The 23,452-nt window shown below is 50.8% G+C and overlaps 1 protein-coding gene across 3 annotated transcripts in view; it reads left to right on the top strand.

Annotated features, from left to right (window-relative positions):
* VAV1 (vav guanine nucleotide exchange factor 1) overlaps nt 1-20,743 on the top strand; it is a 41,588-nt gene extending 20,845 nt beyond the window's left edge. Inside the window, exons 2-27 of one of the 3 annotated variants that reach the window (XM_057489727.1) lie at nt 1,150-1,266; nt 1,753-1,811; nt 1,918-1,986; nt 2,141-2,249; nt 2,337-2,432; nt 2,910-2,978; nt 3,133-3,236; nt 3,651-3,750; nt 4,367-4,462; nt 4,702-4,770; nt 5,046-5,132; nt 5,233-5,318; nt 5,690-5,822; nt 6,060-6,169; nt 6,746-6,847; nt 7,092-7,189; nt 7,272-7,294; nt 7,456-7,501; nt 9,091-9,227; nt 9,555-9,620; nt 11,518-11,549; nt 14,899-15,015; nt 16,330-16,417; nt 18,409-18,523; nt 19,870-20,018; nt 20,467-20,743. In XM_057489727.1, the coding sequence (XP_057345710.1) occupies nt 1,150-1,266; nt 1,753-1,811; nt 1,918-1,986; nt 2,141-2,249; nt 2,337-2,432; nt 2,910-2,978; nt 3,133-3,236; nt 3,651-3,750; nt 4,367-4,462; nt 4,702-4,770; nt 5,046-5,132; nt 5,233-5,318; nt 5,690-5,822; nt 6,060-6,169; nt 6,746-6,847; nt 7,092-7,189; nt 7,272-7,294; nt 7,456-7,501; nt 9,091-9,227; nt 9,555-9,620; nt 11,518-11,549; nt 14,899-15,015; nt 16,330-16,417; nt 18,409-18,523; nt 19,870-20,018; nt 20,467-20,520 (2,331 nt within the window). In that variant the 3' untranslated portion in view covers nt 20,521-20,743. Of the gene's footprint in view, nt 1-1,149; nt 1,267-1,752; nt 1,812-1,917; nt 1,987-2,140; nt 2,250-2,336; nt 2,433-2,909; nt 2,979-3,132; nt 3,237-3,650; nt 3,751-4,366; nt 4,463-4,701; nt 4,771-5,045; nt 5,133-5,232; nt 5,319-5,689; nt 5,823-6,059; nt 6,170-6,745; nt 6,848-7,091; nt 7,190-7,271; nt 7,295-7,455; nt 7,502-9,090; nt 9,228-9,554; nt 9,621-11,517; nt 11,550-12,107; nt 12,268-14,898; nt 15,016-16,329; nt 16,418-18,408; nt 18,524-19,866; nt 20,019-20,466 lie in introns of those variants that run through there. The other 2 variants (XM_057489726.1, XR_008992993.1) reach the window with 2 other exon arrangements.
* The last annotated feature ends 2,709 nt before the right edge of the window (nt 20,744-23,452 follow it).

Raw genomic sequence — 23,452 nt, 5'->3', positions numbered from 1 at the left:
TATCTTCTGGTTGCAAAGTTATAGCCCACCCAACCCAAACTGGCTTATGTGTTGGCGGCTCATGAAATTGAAAAGTGCAGGGATATTTCGTATGAGTGGAACCATGCAATATGTGACCATTGTGTCTGACTTTGTTCACTTAGCATCCTGTTCCTGAGGATTATCCACTTTGCAGCAGGGATCCGGACTTCCCTCCTTTTGAGGGCTTAATAGTATTTCACTGCGTGCCTAGATCTCACTGTGTTCGTCCATTCATTGCGATGGATGTAGGTAGATGCAGAGAGACCAGAAGCAGGCAGTGGCCCCCAAGGGGAAGTGAGGACAGTGAGGAATGGTTACTGCCTGAGTGGGTACGGGATCCCCTTTTGGGGTGAAAAAAAAGCCTTACAATGAGATGATATGATGGTTGCACAGCATCATGCATGTACTAAATGTCCCTGAAGGGTGCACTTTAAAACGGCTAATGGTTAATTTTTTTATTACAGTCAAATAGACATAATATTTATCATTTTATATATAAGTATAGTGACATACATATACTTTATAAATATAATTTATATAAAATGCATGAATCACATATATAAATAAATGAGTGATACCATTTTAACCATTTGTAAATATAGAATTTAGTGGCACTAAGTACACTCACAACATTGTGTGTCCATTACTGCAATATCCAAAGCTTTCTCATCATCCCCCACAGAAACGCTGCCCGCATTCAGCACTAACTCCCCATCTCCTCCCCGAGCCCCGGGCCCCCACCATCCACTTTCTGTCTCTATGGATGGGACTCCTCTAGGGACCTTTTATGAGCAGAATCAGACAATATTTCTACTTCTGAGTCTGGCTTATTTCACTTGGCATGCTGTTTTCAAGGTTCATTCATGTTGCAACATCAATCAAAATTTCATTCCTATTTATGGCAGCGTAGTATTCTGCTATGTGTATATAACAATTAAAAAAATCCAGGGGTAGATCTAGCTTCAGGTACAGCTCGATCTTTATCGGAAGACGGTGTGGTTTACTGAGAGGGGGGCTGTGCCCTCTTTTTCCCCTCCCATGCCAGCGCCCAAGTGAGACTGCCTGGGGCTCAGCTTCTCCCCCGTCCCACTGTGTTTTCTCCACTCTCGTTTCCCTTTCTCTCCACAGTTCCTGTGCCTTAAGAACATCCGCACCTTCTTATCTACCTGCTGTGAGAAGTTTGGCCTCAAGAGGAGTGAGCTCTTTGAGGCCTTTGATCTCTTTGATGTGCAGGATTTCGGGAAGGTGAGCTGCCTGGCCGCTGGGCACATAGAGCCAGAAGATGGGATTGCAATCCACTTCTGTGAATCTCTGCACCGGGAGAGCTAGGGGCTGTCAGCAGAAGGACAGATGAGTCAGATCAGGGTACACCAGCTACAAAGAGCATGGTTAGGACATGCAGAACTGGGGTGCAGTCCCTGCTCTGCCACTTGCTGTGTGACCTCGGATTTGCATCTGTACCTCTGAGTCCTAGGTCCCTCCTTTGTAGCAGAGGGATAATATCAGTATCATCCCATCCTTTCTGAGTGGTTATGAAATAGAACAAGGAGATCAGGTGGTGGGTGCTCGGCTGATGCCAGGGCACGGGAAGGCGGAGAAAATCCTGGGTTCTGCTCCCAGGAGCATGGGATCTAACCTCAAGATCTAGCCTCAGGTGCCTGGGATCTGAGGCTGCATTCTGGTGCCGTGGGTGGGGAAGGGGCCCGCTGAGCAGCCACGACCCTCGCACAGGTCATCTACACCCTGTCCGCTCTGTCCTGGACCCCGATTGCCCAGAACAAGGGGATCATGTGAGTAACTGAGCAGAAGCCTTGGGCTGTCCAGCGTGTCTCCTTTCCCTCCTCGAAGTCCCCGCCCCACCTGGCCACCAAGCTCACGCCATCGCTGCTCCCCCAGGCCCTTCCCCACTGAGGAGGAGAGTGTGGGTGATGAAGACATCTACAGTGGCCTGTCCGACCAGATAGAGTGAGTGTCTGGGGTCACAGTCCTGCCCTGGGGGATCTAAGGGGCACAGCGCCATGCCCTGGGGGTGCGTCTGAGGGGACATGGCCCTGCCCTGGGTCTGAGGGGTCCCTGGCCTGGGGGCCCCAGCGGCCCTCCCTGACTCCGTGCCCCACAGCGACACAGTGGACGAGGACGAGGACCTGTATGACTGTGTGGAGAACGAAGAGGCCGAGGGCGATGAGATCTACGAGGACCTCATGCGCACAGAGCCCGGGCCCATGCCGGTGCGTGGCGCGGGGTGGCGGGCCTGGGCGGGCACAGGGAGGGGCAGCCCCGGACCCCCAGCACCGGCCTCTCCTCCCCGCTGGCAGCCCAAGATGACCGAGTATGACAAGCGGTGCTGCTGCCTGCGGGAGATCCAGCAGACGGAGGAGAAGTACACGGACACGCTGGGCTCTGTCCAGCAGGTGCGAGGCCCCGACGGCATCCCCGAGATGCAGGGGGCGGGCGGGGGCGGGCCTGGGGCTCTTCTTTGTCCTCGGCTTTGTGTTTCTTGGTCTCCGATTCTCTGTAGCTCGTCCTATCTCCTCGCTTTATCTCGCTCTTTACCTGCCTTTCCCCATGTCCCTCCCTCTGTCCCTTTATCCCTGTATTTTTATATCTTTTCTCTATCGTGGTCTCTCTACTATTGTCTCTCTGACGTTCTAGTCTCTCTTTCCTTTGGCCATTGCATTTTTAACGGCTTCATTGAGATTTAATTACTCTACCAGGCAATGTATCTGTTTAACGTAGACAATTCGAAGGCTTTCTCTGTGTTGGCGAGATGGCGCAGCCATCACCTGTTTAATTTTAGGCATCCCCTGGAGGAACCCTGCACCCCTTAGCCGTCACCCCGGCCCCACGTCCCCAGGCTGTCCTCTTTCATCCTTCCCCCACTCCCACAGCATTTCATGAAGCCCCTGCAGCGGTTCCTGAAGCCTCAAGACATAGAGATCATCTTCATCAACATCGAGGTGAGCCAGCCCTCCTGGGCCTCTGCCCTGTGGGGACAGTCGGCTGCCCTTGGAGTGTGTGTGGGTGTGTGTTGGGGGGGTGCAGATAACCAGTCTCCTGCCCCGGCCTCCTGAGCCCCAGGCTGCAGCCCCAGCCCCCCCTCCCTCCGAGTAGGACCTGCTACGTGTGCACACCCACTTCCTGAAGGACATGAAGGAAGCCCTGGCCACCCCCAGCGCTCCCACCCTCTACCAGGTCTTCATCAAATACAAGGAGAGGTGAGACCCACCTGGGCAGCCTGGAGCCCTCCAGGCCCCCTGCCCTGCCCAGGCTGGGCGTTGGGCCGTCCTTGCCCTTGGAGGCCACCACACAGGGACAGCTGTTCCTTCTTTGCTTGTGGGCAAGGGGCTCCCATCTCTGGCTCCCTCCCAAGCTCTGCCTCTTTCGGGCACTGGGAAATGTGACACTGAGCAGAGGCGATACACCCTGTGCGCTAAGAGCTTCTCGAGCATTATCTCGTTTAATGTATGATTCCATGTGGGAGGCTTGTCTTTACACCCATTTTACAGACGGGGAGACTGAGGCTCAGCATCACCCAGCCGGGCAGAGGCGAGGCAGTGCCAGGACTGATGCCCAGGTCCACCTGACCATGGTGCCAACCTCCATAACCTGGCTGCCTGTGTCCCCTGCAGGTTCCTCGTCTACGGCCGCTACTGTAGCCAGGTGGAGTCGGCCAGCAAGCACCTGGACCGTGTAGCCACAGCCCGAGAGGACGTGCAGATGAAGCTGGAGGTGGGGGCCAGGCCACAGCAAGGCGGGGGGCTCTGTCCCTCCTTCCCAGGCCCCCTGGGGGGCAGGGAGGGGGCCGAGCTGGACACGGCACCGCTCACTGCTGCAGCCCAGCCAGGGACCTACCCGCTGGAGGTTTGGGGAGGGAGAAACAGCAGGGGCGATGGGCTGGAGCCCAGATGCCAGGCTGAGGTCCTGATGCTGAACTGAACCCTCACTCCAAACTGAACTGCAGCCCTGGCTGTGCCCCAAGTCTGGGCTGAGCTCCAACACTGAGTCCTGACCCTGGACTGAACCCCAACCTGTGTGTCTGGTGGAAGCACAGATGGGGTGGAGATGATGAGGAGCCACCTTGGTGCAGTGTGCACCCGGCCTCTTTGTTCTCCATGGAGGGGACCCTGCAGACGTGTCGCTCTCTCCTTCCGCAGCCGCACCCCGGATGGCAGAGTCCGGGGCGCCACCTGGGCAGTGTTTGCCTGCCTTCCATCTGGGTCTCCAGCCACCCTGCACCCCAGGACCTTCTTTCTCCTTATTCGCCCTGGGGAGATTGACGCTCGGGGCTGTGGGAGAACGCACACCTGCCACCCCCTCACTGGCCCCCCGCTCTTCCCCTCTGCAGGAGTGTTCTCAGCGAGCGAACAATGGCAGGTTCACCTTGCGGGACCTGCTGATGGTGCCTATGCAACGGGTGCTCAAGTACCACCTCCTTCTCCAGGTGCACACGGGGGCTCCAGGCCCGGGCGTGGCACGGCTACCTCCTGGGTCACCGGAGGGCGCAGAGCTGGCTTCTGGGGGCTGGGCTCTAGGAGCCTGTGGGAGGGGTCCTTGGGGCCAGGCCCCAGGCTCTGGGGACAGCAGGAAGAGGAGGAAGGAGCTGGCGGGCCAGGCTTCTTTGAAAGGCCCCCCAGGAGGAGAATGAGGCCTGGCTGACGTCTGTCCCTGTGGGTCACGCAGGAGCTGGTGAAACACACGCAAGACGCCATGGACAAGGAGAACCTGCGGCTGGCCCTGGATGCCATGCGCGTGAGTGGTCACACACCAGGGAGATGGTCACACACGGGCACATACACGTCCAAAGCAGGGCCACGAGGTGCCACCCAAGCACACGTCACTCCCACAGGCAACCCCTCCTCTCAGCACTCAGCGACATAGGATGAGTGAGCCCTTGGGGACAGGACGTGCTGTGGACACCCCCCTCCAGCCTCCTGCCAGACCCTGGTGGGGGCGGACCCCCATCCCTGGCCAGATAGGGGTCTGGGCCGGGTGGGAGTTCCAGGCTCACCCCTGCACACCCCTAGGACCTGGCGCAGTGCGTGAACGAGGTCAAGCGGGACAACGAGACGCTGCGGCAGATCACCAACTTCCAGCTGTCCATTGAGAACCTGGTGAGGGGCGGGCCAGGGAGGCTGGGGGTGCTGCCGTGGGGGAGGGGAGCTGCTCTCCTCCTTAGCGGTCCCCTAGCCAGACCCCCTGCCTGCTGTGTAGGACCAGTCTCTGGCCCACTTCGGCCGGCCAAAGATCGACGGGGAGCTCAAGATCACCTCGGTGGAGCGGCGCTCCAAGATGGACAGGTGGGCGGGGCCAACACAGACCTGGGGCGGAGCGTGGACAGGGGTGGGGCCAGGCTCCTGGAGAAGCAGGTTGGGGAGCCAATACGGCTCTGGGCAGGGGCAGGGCCAGATTTCCAGATGGACCAGTGGGTGGAGAATAGATGGACAGGCCGACATGTGGGCGGAGCCAAGATCACCTGGGGCAGGGATTGTCTGGATCTTCTGGGTGAGGTCAAAGTGTGCAGCTGGGTGTGGCCAAGCCGGCCACAGGGAAGGCAAGGAGTCCTAGCTGGGTAGCAGGGCTGGGCCAGGATGTTGGAGGGCATCTGGCCGAGAGCTGGTGGGGGCTGTTGGGAGGAGCCAGACAGGGCCCGTGACCCCGCTGCTCCCAGATACGCCTTCCTGCTGGACAAGGCTCTGCTCATCTGTAAGCGACGCGGGGACTCCTACGATCTCAAGGACTTTGTGAACCTGCAAAGCTTCCAGGTTCGAGACGACTCCTCTGGAGAGCGAGAAAACAAGAAGGTGGGGCTTTGAGGCCAGAACTGGGGACCCAGGGCAGCCCGAGCTCTCCACTTGGCATGTGTGTGTGTGTGTGTGTGTGTGTGTGTTTGGTTCCTGGGCAAGGGCACCATGCGTGGTTGTCCTGGGGGCAGAGAGAGGCTATTCTTGGCTGACCGCCCCTCCAACAGGGGTAGGGGTCGGGGTGTGTGGTCCCGCCCACTGCGAGGTGTCTGCATTCGGAGCCCTGTCTCCCTGTAGTGGACGCACATGTTTCTCCTGATCGAGGACCAAGGTGTTCAGGGCTATGAGCTGTTCTTCAAGACCCGAGAACTGAAGAAGAAGTGGATGGAGCAGTTTGAAATGGCCATGTGAGACCCCCTCTTCCATCTCTCCCTCCTCAGAGGGCTCTCTGCAGTCAGGTGCAGGGGCTGGGAAGCAATTCTGCGGGACCACTCTGAACCTCAGTTTCTTCATCTGGGAGATGGGAGGGCTGTCTGCATCAGCTTTGGCCACCAGCCTGGAATTCTCTTCTCCTCTTCCTTTTCCTCCTCCTCCTTCTTTTTGAGGTGAAATTCACAAAACAAAAAAGTCACCATTTTCAAGTGTACAATTCAGTGCAGTGGCATTCAGTACGTCACCATGTGGTGCAGGGGTCACCCCTGTCTGGTTCCAAAACACGGTCATCCCTCCAGAAGGAGACTGTGCCCATTCCTCACCGCCCATTTATATGCTCCCAGTTGCCCACCCCTCTTCAGAGCAGCGCTCTTCACAATAGCCAAAGGGCAACAACTACCCAAGTGTCCACCAATGGATGGATGGACAGACACAAGCCAGTATATCCACGCAGTGGAATAGTATTCAGCTGTTAAAAAGAACAAAGCACGTTCTTCCTTCTTTTGATGCCAAATACTGTTCCATTGCCTGGAATTGTCTTCCCTCTTCAGCTCCAACATCTACCCAGAGAACGCCACTGCCAATGGCCATGATTTCCAGATGTTCTCCTTTGAGGAGACCACGTCCTGCAAGGCTTGCCAGATGCTGCTAAGGTGGGGGTCTGGGAGGATGTGCCGGGGTCTTGGGCATGGTCGACTTTTCTTTAAAGGGCTCCTCCAGCCATCTGTCCCCTGAGCTGGGAGGTGGGAGGTGGGAGGTTCTCCTATGAGCTTCAACTTCCCTCTCTCTCTCTCCTGCTCTCAAGAAAACCCACGGGGACCCTTCACCTTGTTGGCAAAATGGTTGACTGTGTCTGTTCGACATCACTGACTCTCTTTATCTCCTGCTGCACCCCAGAGGCACCTTCTATCAAGGCTACCGCTGTCACCGGTGCCGGGCGCCTGCGCACAAGGAGTGTCTGGGGAGGGTTCCCTCGTGCGGGCGACACGGGCAAGGTACCAGCCAGAGAGAGGGTGGGATGCGCGCGGTTCTGCAAGGGGGAGTCCCATCCTAAGGATTTCTTCTTCCCTCCCTTAGATTTTGCAGGAACTATGAGGAAGGTAAGACCCTCATGTTCCTTTCGGTGCATGGCAAACCATGGCGGGTAAGGAGGAGTGGGTTCAGGAGACCCCTCAATGCTGGCTGCTCTGATGGGGGCTAAAGAGCCCATGGGCTGGTGGGCATAGCTAGCCATGCTTGCTTTCTTGGTCTCTCCCTCCAGGATAAGCCCCATCGCCGAGCTCAGGACAAGAAGAGGAATGAACTGGGTGAGTCCGCAGCGGAGGCTGCGTGGGGCAGGATGAAATCTGGTCTTTGCCTCAGTGACAGTCTTAACCCATTAGATGGACAACCACATAATGTCCTTCTTATAAAGCCGTGATCCATTTGTCTTAGTCCTAGAAACCCAAAGGGAATAGAAAAATAACTCACGCTTTCACTTGCTTGGCGTCAGCACGGAGCGGAGCGTTCCCATGAAGATGCTCTTTCTCTACCACCCTCCTGCCTTTGGGGCAGCCGCTTTTCTCTTCCTCTCTGACAAGCCCCTTCTCTACTCTCAGCCAGCCTGGCACACCTCTGCCAGTCCTCGCCCCCTGTGCTATTGATTCTGCATCACAAAATCTCACTACGTCATGTGGTTTCACCAAAGGGTCCCCACCTGTAGGTCGGGAACGCGGAACACAGTTTGGCCAAGTTGGAATTCTTTTCAGCCCCGTGGCAGGGGGAGAAGCCTGGCTTCATCCACGAGTTAAGGGCTTCTGTGGAATCACAGCAGGATGGATGATTTTTATTCAGCATCAACTGTGTGTATACCGTCTAGGGCAGATGGTGGCTACATCAGGGTGCTTCTCACCCTCCGAAGGCACCCAGGCTGAGAGCGTGAGACAGACTGTGGTGAAGTCACAGTATTTGTGGTGGGCGAAGTAGAGGGCTTTCCAGAGCATAAACCTGGTGACTTGGAGCATTTGGGGAAGTTTTCTCAGAGGAGGAAACATTTAAGTGGACACGAGGGATGCGGGGCAGTTAGGTGAGGATGAGGGCAGGAGTGTTCCAGGCAGAGGGGAACAGCATGTCCAAAGGCTAGGAGGCAGAAGGGCCCTTTATTAACATATTAATTACTGCTATCCCTACAATTAAATTAAGTCAAATTAAATCAAATGATTACATTAGTTGTTAACATTAATATATTAATTATATGACATTAAATATTACTAATGATATAGTAATAATTGATATAAAAGAAGGCATTATGAAAACCGAAAGCAGTTTGGCGCAGTGGGAGAAATAAGCCCTTTGTTCATAATCATGCAGAATCACTGTGAGGAGATTTCATATCTATCTGTGTGTCTGTCTGTATCTCTATCAATATACAGATGTCTATAGATCAACACAGATGTATCAGCTTTATTTGCAATAGTAAAACTTGAAGCTGGGGAAATTTCCTCCATGGAAGGGGTTTTCGTCTGTCTGTCTGTAATGACTCCATCACACTGTTTATCCATTTCGTTGAGGATATTTGCTTTGCTGCCAGTTCTTGACTATGGTGAATTGAGCTGCTATCAACACTCTTCTCTTGGCTTTGCATAGATGTGTGTTTTCATTTCTCCTGGTTACTCATCCTGGAGTGAAACGGCTGGATGGCAAGGTAGACAGACATCCATTTAGCCTGACTAAACACTGCCGGTTTTCCAAAGTGGATTCCCACCAGCGAGGTAGGAGCATTCCAGATGCTCCCCATCCTTGCCACCACTTGGCATTGTCAGTCTTCTTAATTGCTGCCATCCCGGCTTGTGGCAAGACCCAGGTTTGGAAACCCCGGCTGCCTAGTGCACCATGCCACCCGCTTTGTCCCATCCAGGGCTGCCCAAGATGGAAGTGTGTCAGGAGTACTACGGGCTTCCTCCACCGCCCGGGGCCTTTGGACCATTTCTAAGGCTCAGCCCCGGAGACATTGTGGAGCTCACCAAGGCTGAGGCCGAGCAGAACTGGTGGGAGGTACGGCCTGGGGCTGTGGGAGTGATGGAGCCTGGGTGTGGGGTCATGGGTGTGGGTACCCTGGGAAGCAGGGTCATGGCCCCGCTGGACCCTGGCTTGCCTGAGGCACGTCTGGAGCCGGCACCTGGGGATGGTGGTGTAATGCCGATCTTTGGGGCTGGCCTTGTCTGTCTGGCCCAGGAAGTTGATTCTGCTTGGTTTGTCTCTGGGTCCTCCAGGCCACAGAGCGATAGATGGACAGCAAAGTGGCCTTTGGGTAGAAAGATGGACGCACAGTGCGCAGATGCCCGTAACCTCTGTCTACATCTTTCCCTACTGGCTTTTTAGGGCAGGAATACGGCTACCAATGAAGCTGGCTGGTTTCCCTGTAACAGGGTCAAGCCCTACGTGCATGTGAGTGCCATCAGGCAACCGTCGGTGTAGCTAATGTCATCCACCCATCTCTGTATCTATGTGTCTGTCAATCATCTACGTGTCCAGGTATCCATCAGTCATCCTGTGTGTATGTATATGTCTATCTCGGGAAAGGCTAGTGGATTCTTGTTCTACGATTGTCCCAGCTTTGGCCAGCGGAGCCCCCTTCAGGCTGGCTGGCCTTTCCCTTTGGCGGGTCCCCATCATTCTTTGAACCTTCCCTTATTTTCCAGCATAATGTCAGACTTATCTTGTACTTGCCCTGCCCTGATCTTGGAATCAATCATTTTCCCAGGGAGCTCTGGTCCTTTCAGTGGGATGCAGAATTCAGAGGCCAGGTCCGGGCATCTCTCCAATTTCTGCCTCCAAACGTAACTGCCACTTTGAAGCTCCACCCATCCTAGCCTCCTCCTCTCTCATGACAATGAAGGCTCTGGAAAAAGAAAGAAAAAAATGACAATTCTCGTTTGTCCTCCAGGACACTATATCTCTCGGCGCCACCTACCTTACAAGATAACTACTATTACTCATTTATTATGTGTCTGTCTGGCATTTCTGGATGAGAATACAAATAGACACCAATACCGATCCCCATTTCCCCGTGATTTATGGAAAAGATTTCACTCTCATTATGTTGCAGCTCGCCTCCCCGCCACCCACTTAATATATCTTGGGGCGGGGGGTGGGGGTCTTCCCATATCTCAGTACAGAAAACATTTCCTTCTTCTTACCCCTTTTTAAAAAATGGAGGGGAACTTTGCATAATGTAAAATTAACCATTTAAAATAAAGCGTACACTTCCTTGGCATTTAGTGCATTTTGCAATGTTTCCATTGATATGACATATCTAAAATAAATGAATCTGCAAGGGTGGGAAGAAAATGGGTGGTTTTCAGATCCTGGACTTGGGGACCAGCTGTGTCATACATAATGGGTGTGGGAATAAAAATGCATTTTCTTCTTCTTTGAAAGGCTGAATAATATTCCACCGTATGTATACAGCACATTGTGTTGATCCAGTCAGCTGTTCATGGGCACTTGGGCTGATTTCACCTTTTGGCTATTGTGAATCACGCCTCTATGAACGTGGGTGTGCAAACATCTCGTTGAGTAGCTGTTTTTAATTCTTTTGGGTATGGACCCAGAAGAGGAATTGCTGGGTCATATGGTAATTCTATTTTTAATTTTTTGAGGAACCGCCATCTGTTCTCCACGGCAGCTGTGCCATTTTTCAATTCTGCCAGTAATGCATGAAGATTTCCAATGTCTCCACATCCTTTCCAACACTTGTTTTCTGTTTTCGTTTTTTTCCAGTAGCCGTCCTAACATGCTGGAAGTGATCCCTTTGACAGTTTTATTTCGATCAGGGGTTGGCAAACTTTTTGGTAACTAACTAGCCAATCTTTTCAGCTTCGCGGGTCAGGTGCTCTGTTTTGAGCCTCCCTAGCACGGCCATAGTAGTGCAATAGTGGCTACAGGCAATGTGTACGGGAGTGGAGGTGACCGTGTTCCAATAAACTGAATTTAGGGACCCCGACATGTGAATTTCCTGTAATCTTCGCATGCCAGGAAATAGTCTTCCTTGCATTTTTGTCAACCACTTGAAAATGTAAAAACCATTCTTAGCTTGAGACTCGTGCTAATGCAGGTGGCTGGACAACTGCTGATTGGATCATGCACCGCTCTGTCCTGCCAGATCCTGGGGCTGTGTTCCCAGAGAATAGCACAAGGCCTAGCGCGTGACAGGCGCTCAGTACACGATGGTGGAATGAATGCATGAATGAACGAACGAATGAATGAATGAATGACGTGCCCTATAGTCTGTTGCCAAGCTTGGCTGTCTGTGCTAAGTCTCAGTCTCTGTCTTTTTCCCCAGGGTCCCCCTCAAGACCTATCTGTTCATCTCTGGTGAGTAGAACCACCTTGATTATTTTCAGCTTGGGGTCCCCTGGAGTGGGGACCTGGGCTGAGCATGGGAGGGGCCTCCAGGTCAGTCTGTTATTCATTCTTCAAACCTGGGGCGTTACTGGGGCTTCTGAGGAACGTGCAGACGAAGGAAGCCTCCCAACTTCGGGTGACTTTAGTGTCACTGGAAGGAAGGTGATGGTGGTGGTGGTAATGGCAGCCCCCTCCTGTTTTGTGGGACCCCCACTGTGTGTAATGCAGGGACGGCTGGAGGGGGGCTTCTGGAGCCCACTGACCGGGTTTCCCAGCTGGGGCCAGGAACTCAACCTGTCTGTGCTTCAGGGGTTCTTTCTGGGACACAGATTCATACCAACGTCTCCTTCGTAGGGTTGTTAGAAGGCTGTACTGCACTACTACACGTAGCTCAGAGCTCAGGCCTGTGCCCGGCACACGTAAGCACTTTATTATTAGCATTAGCTGGTAGGACCACGTTTCCCTCATTCTAAAGTGCACTTTTTTTTTCATGTTTCAACATTTCTGACGTTGGAACGGCTCTGCCAGTCAATGGAATCTCGGTGGGTCTTCTGCCTACCGTTTTGGGTAGTAATTTGCATTTCGTGAAGGCCCATAAAAGAACAGAGCATTTCCCAGTGCTCGGCATCCTAGGCCTGACCTCACGCAGTACTGCTTTTACGGCTGCGTGTCAGCTCGTTTACTTCTGGTAATGACCCTTTGGGGGAAGCCGCTGCCCTTCCTTTGCAAAGGAGGAAACCGAGGCCCAGCGAGGGGAAGTGATTTGTTTAATGTCACAAAGTGAGGAAGTGACGGCTCGCGGGCTTGGAACCCAACTGTGCCTGACCTTATGGACTCTTGAAAGCCACAGTAACCCTGGGGGCACAATGACCCCCACGGATGCCTAGTGCTGACCGTGTACTACTGCGACTCAGTCAAAAATACCGCCGTGATGGGTAGTTTCGGCTCCCTCTGTCCAGAAGAGGAAATGGGGGCTCAGGGTGGCAAAACCCGAGGTCACAGAGCAACTAAGCAGCAGAGGCAGGATTCAGACCGGGGTCCCTTGAGGCCGCCCCCACTCTGTCCTCTCCTGTGGGGTGTGGCCACAGGGGTGTGGGGGTTCCTGGGTGAGGACAGGGGGGCACTCCTTTGGGGCGCAGAATTTAACGGGAGGCCAAAATGCTCAGACATCCAGATCCATAATATTTTAATGCAATATTCTAAAAAAAAACAGTGAAGAACAAAGTAAAAAAAAAAAAATCCGTGATGAGCAAAATATCAAAATTATAAATAAAGACAGGATATGACAGAGCTTGGGGCAGCCAGAAGGGAAAGCGGCGAATCAGGCAACGGTGGACTCATATTTTGTCTGTATTTAAAATCTGGATGTTTTATTTACCGTGGAAGTTTTCTGCATTATTTTTAACTTGAGGTGAAATTCACATACCATAAAATTAACCATTGTCAGTGGCATTTACATTAATCATATTGATAGTACATATTTACATGCATAGATCATATAATTGTATGTGATCTAAAATGAGCATATGTTATTTATGTTCTGTATTTACATCAATAGCATATATTCTTCACATTTATATCTATAATTATATATTACCTGAAGTTATATATTATTTATATAACAATAGATTCATATTCACAGAATAGATTCATATTCACATTGTATCTCATTAATCACTTATAATTATGTGTAATCTATAATTATGTGTGTTTAAATTTATAAGGAATATATTCTTATTCACATTTCTATATCATCTATAGTTGATGTATATTATTTATGTTACATATTTACATTTGCAGCATAAATATATTTATATCGAGTGCTATTTAGTACCTTCTCAATATTGTGCAACCATCACCTCTAATTCTGAAACACTTCCATCATCTCAAACAGAACCGCATGAGCAGTACCCCCACCCCAGCCCCCGGCACCCATGCGCCCACGTTCTGTCTGTGGATCCGCCTGTTGTGGACGTGTCACAGAAATGGGGTCACACACCCTGTGGCCTTGCGTATCTGACGTCTCACTGAGCGCCGCGTGTTCAGGGCCCGTTCACGTGTAGCATGTGTGAGGGCTCTGCTCCTTTTCATGGCTGCTTTTCCAGCCGCTTTGACTTTTAAAAGTCTCGCACGAAAATGCTACTTATTTTATTTACTATTATTCAACAGAGGGGTTTGGCCCCCCTTTACATCTTGAGGCCTCATGTTCCTCACCTAGTTCCCGCCCAGGTGGCCAAGGAGACGGGCAGACAGCGATGCTCAGGGAAAGCCTGGCCACGCAGTGCCGGACTCCAGTGCCAAAGCCAAAAAAAAAAACCCAGCTGCTGTCCATCACTGTCAGAGCTTCTGAAACCAAGTGTATTTCAGTTCCCCAGCAACCCGACAGCGGCTGGGTGGCCTATGGCGCCATCTACAGGAGGCTCAGGGAACTGCCCCCCCTTCAGGTGCCAATCAATCTCGTCACCCTGACCCACCAGCGGCTATATATTGGGGGTTCCCCACAAACCCTTCCTCGGTTGTGGTAATTTGCTAACACCAACTCACAGAACTCAGGAAAGCGGTTTACTTACTAGATCACTGGTTTACTAAAAATGGATGCAACTCAGGTCACCGTGGAAGGAAGAGAGACACACAGGGCAAGACCTGGGGCTGGGGCGTCCACACCCTCTCCAGGTGCGGCCCCTCCTTCCACCTCCCTGCGCTCATCAGCCCAGAAGCTCTCCACCCCTTGGCTTGGGGTTTTTGACAGGGATCAAGACATAGGCCATCGGTGATTAACAATAACAGCCTCCCGCCCCTCCCCCCTCCCTTTTCCCTGGAGGTCTGGGGATGGGGCCGGAAGCTCCAGACCTCTAGTCACTCGCGTGGCTTCTGTGACCACCAGCCTCCATCCTGAGGCTGCCCAGGAGCCCGCAGCCCCCAGCCATCTCATCAGTACACCGCTGTGGAGATACCCAAGGTTTTAGGACCTCTGTTCTAGTAAGTGAAGGAAGGGAAGGGGACAGAAACCAAGTACATCTTTCCTATTGTGTCACACAGACACAGTCAGACCCGAAGGACCGAGTTCTCTCCTGCAAACCACCTGTCAAACCTTGGGTGTGACTTACAGAAGACTGGTGGCCACTGCCCAGTTTGGGATTCTGGCCCCTACCTCCCTGGGGTTTACCCTGGTGTCTAGGGGCTGTTGGACCCAGGCTGCCACCACAAAAAAAAAAAAAAAAAAAAATTAGAGATTAGAAGGAAAACTGCCTCAAAATGGCAGTATGGGGGGCCAGGCACGGGGGCTGTGCAGACCTTTCTCCCTGGTGTGTCTCGACAGGTACGCTGGCCCCATGGAGCGTTGCGGAGCAGAAAGCATCCTCACCAACCGCTCGGACGGCACTTTCTTGGTGCGGCAGAGGGTGAAGGACACTGCCGAATTTGCCATCAGCATTAAGTAACTCCTCCCTCCCTGACCCAACTCCCCGGGTGACCTGGACGCTGGCAGGTGTCTGGAGGAAGGGAATATGCAATTGTGACAGCCACCTTTATCGAGCCCCACCTTCAGGGTCCTAGCCGTTTTGGTCTTTCTTATTTCTTTTAATTGATCACCCAAGAAAGAGATCTGCTTCTTAGGAAGGCGCCAAAGGCGTCGAGCATCCTCGACGAAGTGGCGAAAGTGCAATTCAAACCCAGTTTGCAGACCTGTCTCTCCTGCCTCTTCGTTTGTTGTGCGCAGCTTCTCCCACATGGTGACTGGTTTCCTTGTTGGTTCTGTGATTTTGTCTTGTGGTCCGGAGTGGCGCTTCCCCTGTGTGCATCTGTTGCTGCCTGGGTCTGCAGAGATTTTGCATTGGCTTCTCCCAGGATCAGCAACCTGTTACATTTGTTTTTTTTTTTCAGATTCCAGTTGCTTAATTCCTTAGTTCCTTAGTTTTCCAGGCTACCCAGGTAGCTCAAACCCCAAACCGACTGAGGTTATACATTCTCAAGGGTGACTTTTCTGTTTTGGGTCTGAGACAGACAAGCTTTTTCATTATTCCCACGGATGGGTGGGGTTTTTCTAGACCACCTCTTTTCCTAGAGGAGGTGGCTTTTTGACATGCCAGACGTACGGAGTGCGGGTGGGTCTCTGTGCTCACCCTCCAGTGTGTATGGAACCAGTAGCTCATCTCTTGTTTCTGTGCCATCTTCAAGACATGAGCTCCCTGGTTACCAGGATCAGCAGACTGGGTAGGGGAGCAGTTCATGCTGCAAGCTTGGTTTTGAGTTTCATCATCATTTTGGGGCTCTGGGGATTTCTCTTACTTTTTTGAGGGCTCAGCATCTCTAGGAGTTTTTTTGTAGCCGGAGATTTTTTTTGGTTGCCTAGTTCTCTGTATTGCTAGAAGTGACTCTCAGCTTGTGGTCTGTCCTATTGGTGGGAGTGAAGAACTCATGCTCTCTATCCTAGAACATGGCTTCCTTTACAAGGTCTTTTTTATTTCAACAAGCCTGTAAACCAAGGAAGATGATTCCTGTTACACAGAGGAAGAGATTAAGGCTTCGAGCAGCAAAGGCCCCAGGGAGGGGAACCCCGTTGGGGCAGCAGGAAGCAACTGGTTCAGTTTTTTTGGGTGTTAGTGGTCACTGCTTCCCTGAAGTAGTCGAGATTGCATCTTCCCTGGTTGTGGATATATAGCCTGGGGCTGAGACACATGGTGGGGGATGGGCCTCGGTCCCCAGGCTCAGGGCCCAGTGACCGCCTGTCCCTCTCTCTTGCTGCTTCCAGGTATAATGTTGAGGTCAAGCACATTAAAATCATGACTGCAGAAGGACTGTACCGGATTACAGAGAAGAAGGCTTTCCGGGGGCTTACGGTAAGCGCCTCTCTACCCTGAGCCCCAGGCTTCCAGAACCTAGGCAGGATCCTACCTGAAGCTCCATGTTCAGACCTCCATTTCCCACATTCAGAGGGGCCCCTCCAAAAATACTACAGAACAAGTGGCCTTAAACCCATCCCCCTAATGGCCAAAACAGTGAGAATAACAGTAATTATTAGTATAATAAAGTAACAGCAGTGAGCATTTACTGAGCATTTCTTGAGACATGTTAGAGATAGGACTCCAGTGAATCCCCTCAGCTCCCTCTCTGAGCTCCCATTTCAAGAGTGGGTAAACTGAGGTTCAATCCTCACCCCGTATCACAGGTTAGCAGAGACCCTATTTCTCTCCAACTTCAAGACGTGACTCTGCCTAACCTGTGTCATGATCATTTCACTGAGAATCCAAATGCCTTTCAAGGGTGTTTGCTTCTATTTGGTGCCCTGTAATTTGGGGCTGTCTTCTAGACATTTTACACCCATTGGTCTAAACATGGAGCTTACCCACGGTCTGTGGCTCCTTAAGGAACTTCGAGCCCTCCAAAAGAAAGTCCAGAATTTTGCACATAGCTGCATATTTTTTTTGAAGGCGAGTGTGTCAGATTTCACTTAATCCTCAGTGTTTCAACAAATCCTCTTTGTTTGTCTGAAAGATTAGGAACTGTTAATTCATTCCACAAATATTTTTCTCCCCCAAAGTTTTTATTCTGAAAAATGTTCCCTTCATTTTCTATTTCTGAAGTTTCCAAAAGTTACTGGAATAATGTACTGAAAATCTGTAAATCTTTCATGTAGATTTACTAATTGTTACTATTTTGCCTCTTTTGCACACACACATATACTCTCTCAACCCCTCACGCACACACACATGCACACACACACGCACACACACACATGCACACATTTATCGGCACTGTAGAGAAGTTGCAGACATTAAGATCCTTCACCCAAAAATACTTTGGTATGAATATTGAAAAAGCCAAGACATTTTTTTTACCTCACCACAGTATCGTTATCACACTCAGGAAGTTGAACACTGATGCAAAATTATTATCTAATATATGGTCCATTTTCAGCACGATTGCTGCAGTTCCGTCTCATGTAGCTATTTTTGTCCCCCACGATATACTCAAGGATCACACATTGTGTTTGGTTTTTATCTCAGTCTCTTTCAGTTTGTAATGATTTTCTAGTCTTTTAAAAATCTTTTTCTGGGTCTTTCACGATACTGGCACTTTTGGAGTCTAGAACTCCAAAACACAGGTGTTGGGGGTTTTGAAGCATGTTCCTTAATTTTGACTCACCTGATTGTTCCCGTGCTATTCGAATCAGCCTGAGCATCCGCGGTAGAAGTATTCCCAGGTGCCACACATCGAGGGCTCGAATTCAGATCCGTGTGCAATACACAGATACAGAAGGCAGCTCTTAGCTACTGCGCTCTACTCCCCTCCCCGGGGCAGAGTCCCAGATCTGCCCTCTTCCAGCTGAGGGATCCAGGAACAGGAACTTGGCTTCTCTGTGACTCAGTTCCTCAATTTATAAAATGGGGGACTCATACATTTATTCAGGTATCGGCATTATTGGGAGATTTAGATAAAGTATGATTGCAAAGTGACCAGCATATAGTTGGTGCTTAATAAACAGCGCTTATTATTATTATACTTAATTGTAAAAGCAAGGCTCTTGACACCCACACAGGGGTTGATTTTGGTGAGCTGATTATCAGACAAGTAGATTTGGGTAAATTTATCATGTAGTGAACTGGCTATTAGGAGAACCAGCGTTAGGCAATATGGTCTCTTCCCCAGGATATGGTTCTGGCTGCCTAGGAAGTGAGCTCCCCGTCATGGGCAAGGATAAGGAGTCACTTGCCAGGGAGGCCAGAAGGAGGACTTGCTTTGCTCTTGAGGAGTTGGATATGGCTCCTTCCAGCTCTGCCCCCTGGCAGGCTGGCCCACTGGGATGGCATCTGTCTTACTGTCCTTCCAGGAACTGGTGGAGTTTTACCAGCAGAACTCCCTAAAGGATTGCTTCAAATCTCTGGACACCTCCCTGCAGTTCCCCTTCAAGGAGCCCGAGAGGAGAGCCATTAGCAAACCACCAGGTAGGTGGTCTCAGGCCGGGAGCATACAGCCCCAGCCCCTTCCCATTGTGGACAGAAGGTTTGGGGTTGCCCTGGACATTCTTTCCAGTGGGCAGGCAAAGGTCATCTGTGAAACTGCAGGAATTTCTCCTTGCTCCAGTCTGTCCCTTTGCTCTCGAGTGGTTTGCATATTCATTTGTGTGGCTGGGAGGTGGGGCAAGGGTTACCTTTTTACTGGGGAAGGTGAGGACACCAGGAACAAGAAAGGTCCTCACCTGCACCTTTTAAGCCTGTATTTTTGTATCAATATCAAGGATTAATCATTACCTATAACCTTCTCCCACAGAAAGGCAAGACCTTTAATGCACTCTTAACTTCCCTTTTCCTTTTCATTTCTCACCCACCAGGTTTGTTTAAATAATCTGGAATGTTGGGTACAGTTTGCTGTGAAGTAAAACAATTGTGACATATAACAGAAGAAATCCTTTCTTAACAATTCTATTTAACGTATCAAATACAGTATCCAGCATTATTTAGACTCCATCTGTATTTGTTGTTTTTCCATGTTTTTCTATATTAAAAAAATTCCTTATTTTGATTCAGATTTCATTTCGCAGGAGTGCGTTCTGAAGCACATTTTTCAGAAAAGTCATACGGGTGGTGTAGTTTCTGAATTTTTCAATGTCCAAAAATTTTAAAGAGAGATTCAAAAGTTAATCATTATTAAAATGCTCCATTTTTGAAAAAGCATTATCAATATAACATCAGGATCTGAGACAAAAATTGCCTCTATCCGCTTTACCCAATCAAACAAATGTGTGTGTATTCCTTATTTTTCCTGGTATGTATATATATATGGACATTCAATCTTAGCCTATTGGCAGAAATACTACAAATCTCTACAGATTTGCAGAACATTAATTTTCTATTCTACAATGTTGTTTAATATTGTACTATGAAAAGCTATCCACATCTTTTTTTTACTCTGTTTACCTCTCACCCATTCCCTCTCTTTTTTGACCTCTGGTCCTCCTAAAGATAATTAATATTAACAGCCTAGAATGAATTTCTCCACATCTTTCCTCTATTCCTTTTACTATGAACATATGCAAAGCATTTTTTAAAAATTCCTAAATGGTATTATTTTCTAAATTTGGATGCTAGTTGGGCTGGGAGGATGACTCTGGGGGTAGAACTGTGTCGGCTCAGAGCACGGAGCACCCCCCGCCAGTCACACACAGGAGCACCGAGGGATCCTTCATCCTGGTGTTACCTTCCCGAGAGTATTGCTGCCCCTTCTGCCCCCAGACAGTGCGCGGGTGTCTGCTCCAAGCGTTTTATGCCCCTCTGCTTTCCCTACACAGCAGGAAGCACCAAATATTTTGGCACAGCCAAAGCCCGTTACGACTTCTGCGCTCGGGACCGATCGGAGCTTTCTCTCAAGGAGGGTGACATCATCAAGATCCTTAACAAGAAGGGGCAGCAAGGCTGGTGGCGGGGAGAGATCTACGGCCGGGTGAGCCGGGGCAGAGGTTGGCAGCCCAGGGAGAGGGTGAGGGGGTGACCTGGCCGTACTGGGGCTGTACCGGATTCTGGAATGGAGATGGTGGGAGTGGCTCATGCGGAGGTCCTTCCCGGTTGGAGGGGAGGAAGACACCTAGAGAGTTCACTCATTCACACAACCGGCATTTATTTATCAAGCACTGCTGTGGGCTGGGCATTCTGCTGCGCGCCCAGGAGACAAAAATGGGTTTCGTACAATTACTGCCCTCAGGAAACGCATTGTCCAGGGAAGAGGGCAGACCTGTAACCAAGCAGGTATAATGTTGAGGTCAGCCAAGCGTGTATCTGGAAGATGTACTTTCTGGGGTAGAAAGTGTAGCAGGTGCAAAGGCCCCAAGCAGTGGGGGAACCGCGGGAGAACGTGCAGAGGCTGCCCCGGTCACTTCCTTGTCTCTTTCCAGGTCGGTTGGTTCCCCTCCAACTATGTGGAGGAGGATTATTCTGAATACTGCTGAGGTTTGGCACTGGCAGAGAGACGAGAAACGCCAGGCTCTGAGCCCAGGACGGGCAGGCAGCGGGGCCAGGGGCTGTGACAGGTCCCAGCGGGCTGAGAATCCAGCACGGACTGTGGAGGGCCAGCGTCCCGCCACGGTTAATTTATGACACACTGACTTCCTCTTGGGGCCCCTTGAGAAGACTGGGGCCCAAGCAACAGCTTTTAATAAAATGATGGAAGGACTGGTGTTGTTCTGCAGGACCCGGATGGGGAAAGAGCAGCAAGGGCGCGGAGGCACACCCAAAAGCCCCCTCACCCAGCTTTACCACCTTACTCTGCCATTTGAAATAAGACCCAAAGAAGGAAATGCCCCCCACCCGCACATCGCCACCGCACAACCGCCAAACAGCAGGCAAGATTTTTACAGTCACGGATTTCGGATCACAAAAATGGAACTCGTTTTTTCTTTAAGAGGGTTTCATTCCTATTTGGGGCCCCCACCCCACCACATTCCAATTCTGCCAAGCGGTCAAAACTTCTTCTCAGGGGAGTATGTGTCTTCTTAGCCAGTTCTCCTAAAGGTCATGTTTGAATTCCAGGGACTGTGGCCCTGGGGTGTCGGGGAGACAGCTGCTTTATTTTTTTCCCCTTAAATGCCAAGTGGAATAACGGTACATCTCAGTTGACCCAGGACCAGCCTGGCTCTTGCCCTGGTTAGTTATTAATCATGATCCTTTTCATTCTCCAAGGAGTCCTGGTTTGGATGATAAAGTATAGGGTCACTGTCTTAAGTTGGGCTTCTTCAGAACCAGAGCCTGAGACAAGAGTTTGGGCCTGCAGAATGTATCTGGGAGGTGATCCCAGGAGGCAGCCAGAAGGGAGTGGGGGAAGGATATCCAATACAAGGAGCATTGACGAGCAGCTGACGGCCGTGAGCCCTGTTCCTGAGTCAGTGTAGACCATGGCTTGGAGTTAGGGTCAAGGGGTCTCAGTATGTATTCAACTCCAACAGCCATTGCTTGAGCGCCGCTTATGCACGGTGGTACCTGCTCTGTTGGCCAGAGAACTACAGGCGTTTTGGGGAGCCACTGACCTGAATGGATATTGTTGGAACTGAGGAGCACTGAGTGGGTGCCCACAAGACCTGCTGCACTCCCCCCCCAGCGCAGAGAAACTGCATGCACACCCCTTTGCAGCCATGGCTACCCAATAGATGCTGTCATATGCAGGCTGTGGGCATGCTCTGTAGAACTTGCTATCGCTTGGCGTCTGAGGGATGCAAGGAGCTTTCTTTTTCTCATATCACCCCGAAGCCATCCAGACTGGGGGTGGGCTGGTAGGATACAGGGTGTATCCCCAGACCCATCTCTGAGTTTGCCTTTCTTCTTTCCCACCCAACTCTTCTCCTTCCCATCAGGGAACCATGATCCGCCTTATTGCAAGAGAAGTTGACTCAGCCTAATGAATGCTCTTCTACATAGATAGCCAGGTTTTTTTTTTTCTTTACTTAATAGACTTAATTTTATTTATTTATTTTGGTATCATTAATATACATTTACATGAGCAACATTGTGATTACTAGATTACCCCCATTATCAAGTCCCCCCCACATACCCCATTACAGTCACTGTCCATCAGCATTGCTAGAGAATTACTACTTGTTAATAGGCTTCATTTTAAAAATTGTGGCAGAATACACATAACATTACATTTACCATGCTAACCAGTGTTACACGAACAGTTCTGTCGTGTGACGTATATTCACACAGTTGTGCAACCCATCTCCAGGAGCGTTCGTTTTGCAGTACAGCAACACTTAATTACTTAACAGAAAAGTGCTGTCTCACAGTTCTGGAAGCTGAGGGTCCAAATCAAGGTGTCAGCAGGGCTGTGCTTCCTCCGAAGATGCAAGAGAAAAGCTGGTCCAGGCGTCAGTCCGAGCTCAACACAAGCGGGATGCTGGTCACACTGCGTCCCCCATGTTTGTGTGTGTGTGTGTGTGTGTGTGTGTGTGTGTGTGTGTGTGTGTGTGTGTGTGTGTGTGTGTGTGTGTGTGTGTGTGTGTGTGTCTGTGTGTGTGTGTGTGTGTGTGTGTGTGTCTGTGTCCAAGTTTCTCCTTCTTACATGGACACCAGTCACACTGGATTAAGGCTCACCCAATTCCAGGATGACCTCAACTTACCTCATTATATCCTCAAAGACCCTATTTCCAAATAAAGTCACTTTCTGAAGTCCTGGGGGTTGGACTTCAACATGCAAATTGGGTGAAGGGGGGCAGGCAATTCCATCCATAACACACACATAATGAACGTGTATGTAAAGGCCCTCATGCACATGTCCCCACACCCAGCAGGCCAAATACGCACGAATGGGCAAGTACAGATTTGAGACTGGCACGCTGCCGTACAGACAGACGCAGACTGGAGTGTCTGCCCCATCCAACCGGAGGCCAGCAGCTCTGGAGATGCAAGACACAGATATTCCTCCTGGGGCAAGAGGCTAACAGACCCCAGACCCAAATACCCCTTCCCCACAAAACCATCAAAAACAGATAGAAAAATAAATAGACACACACAGATGCAAAAATACCAACAGTCTCCACAGGCAGTGGCATGCATATGTGCACATGTAAACCTGAGTTAAGTGGACATGGAGGCACACATCTGTCACCTCAGCCAGGCACGGAGATACGCCCCCAACACTGGCAATGCAACCTGCATGCAATAGGCAGTCGCCAAAATAGACACACACACACACACACACACACATGGACCTTCCCACTGCAGGTAGCCCCAGATTAAAGCCAAGCCCCCCTCCCCCACCCCAGTGACAGTACCAATAGTGCCCCTCTGCTGATACCCGGGGAAAGGAGAACAGAGAAAGATGTGTGTGTGTGTGTATGCACATGTGCATGCATTTATTCACAAGCCAGCCTATATGAGCCCAGGTTT

This window comes from Manis pentadactyla, chromosome 12, assembly GCF_030020395.1.
Source record: "Manis pentadactyla isolate mManPen7 chromosome 12, mManPen7.hap1, whole genome shotgun sequence".
Lineage (NCBI taxonomy): Eukaryota > Metazoa > Chordata > Mammalia > Pholidota > Manidae > Manis > Manis pentadactyla.
Note: the sequence above shows the minus strand (reverse complement) of the source record. Positions and strands in the feature narration are given on the sequence as shown.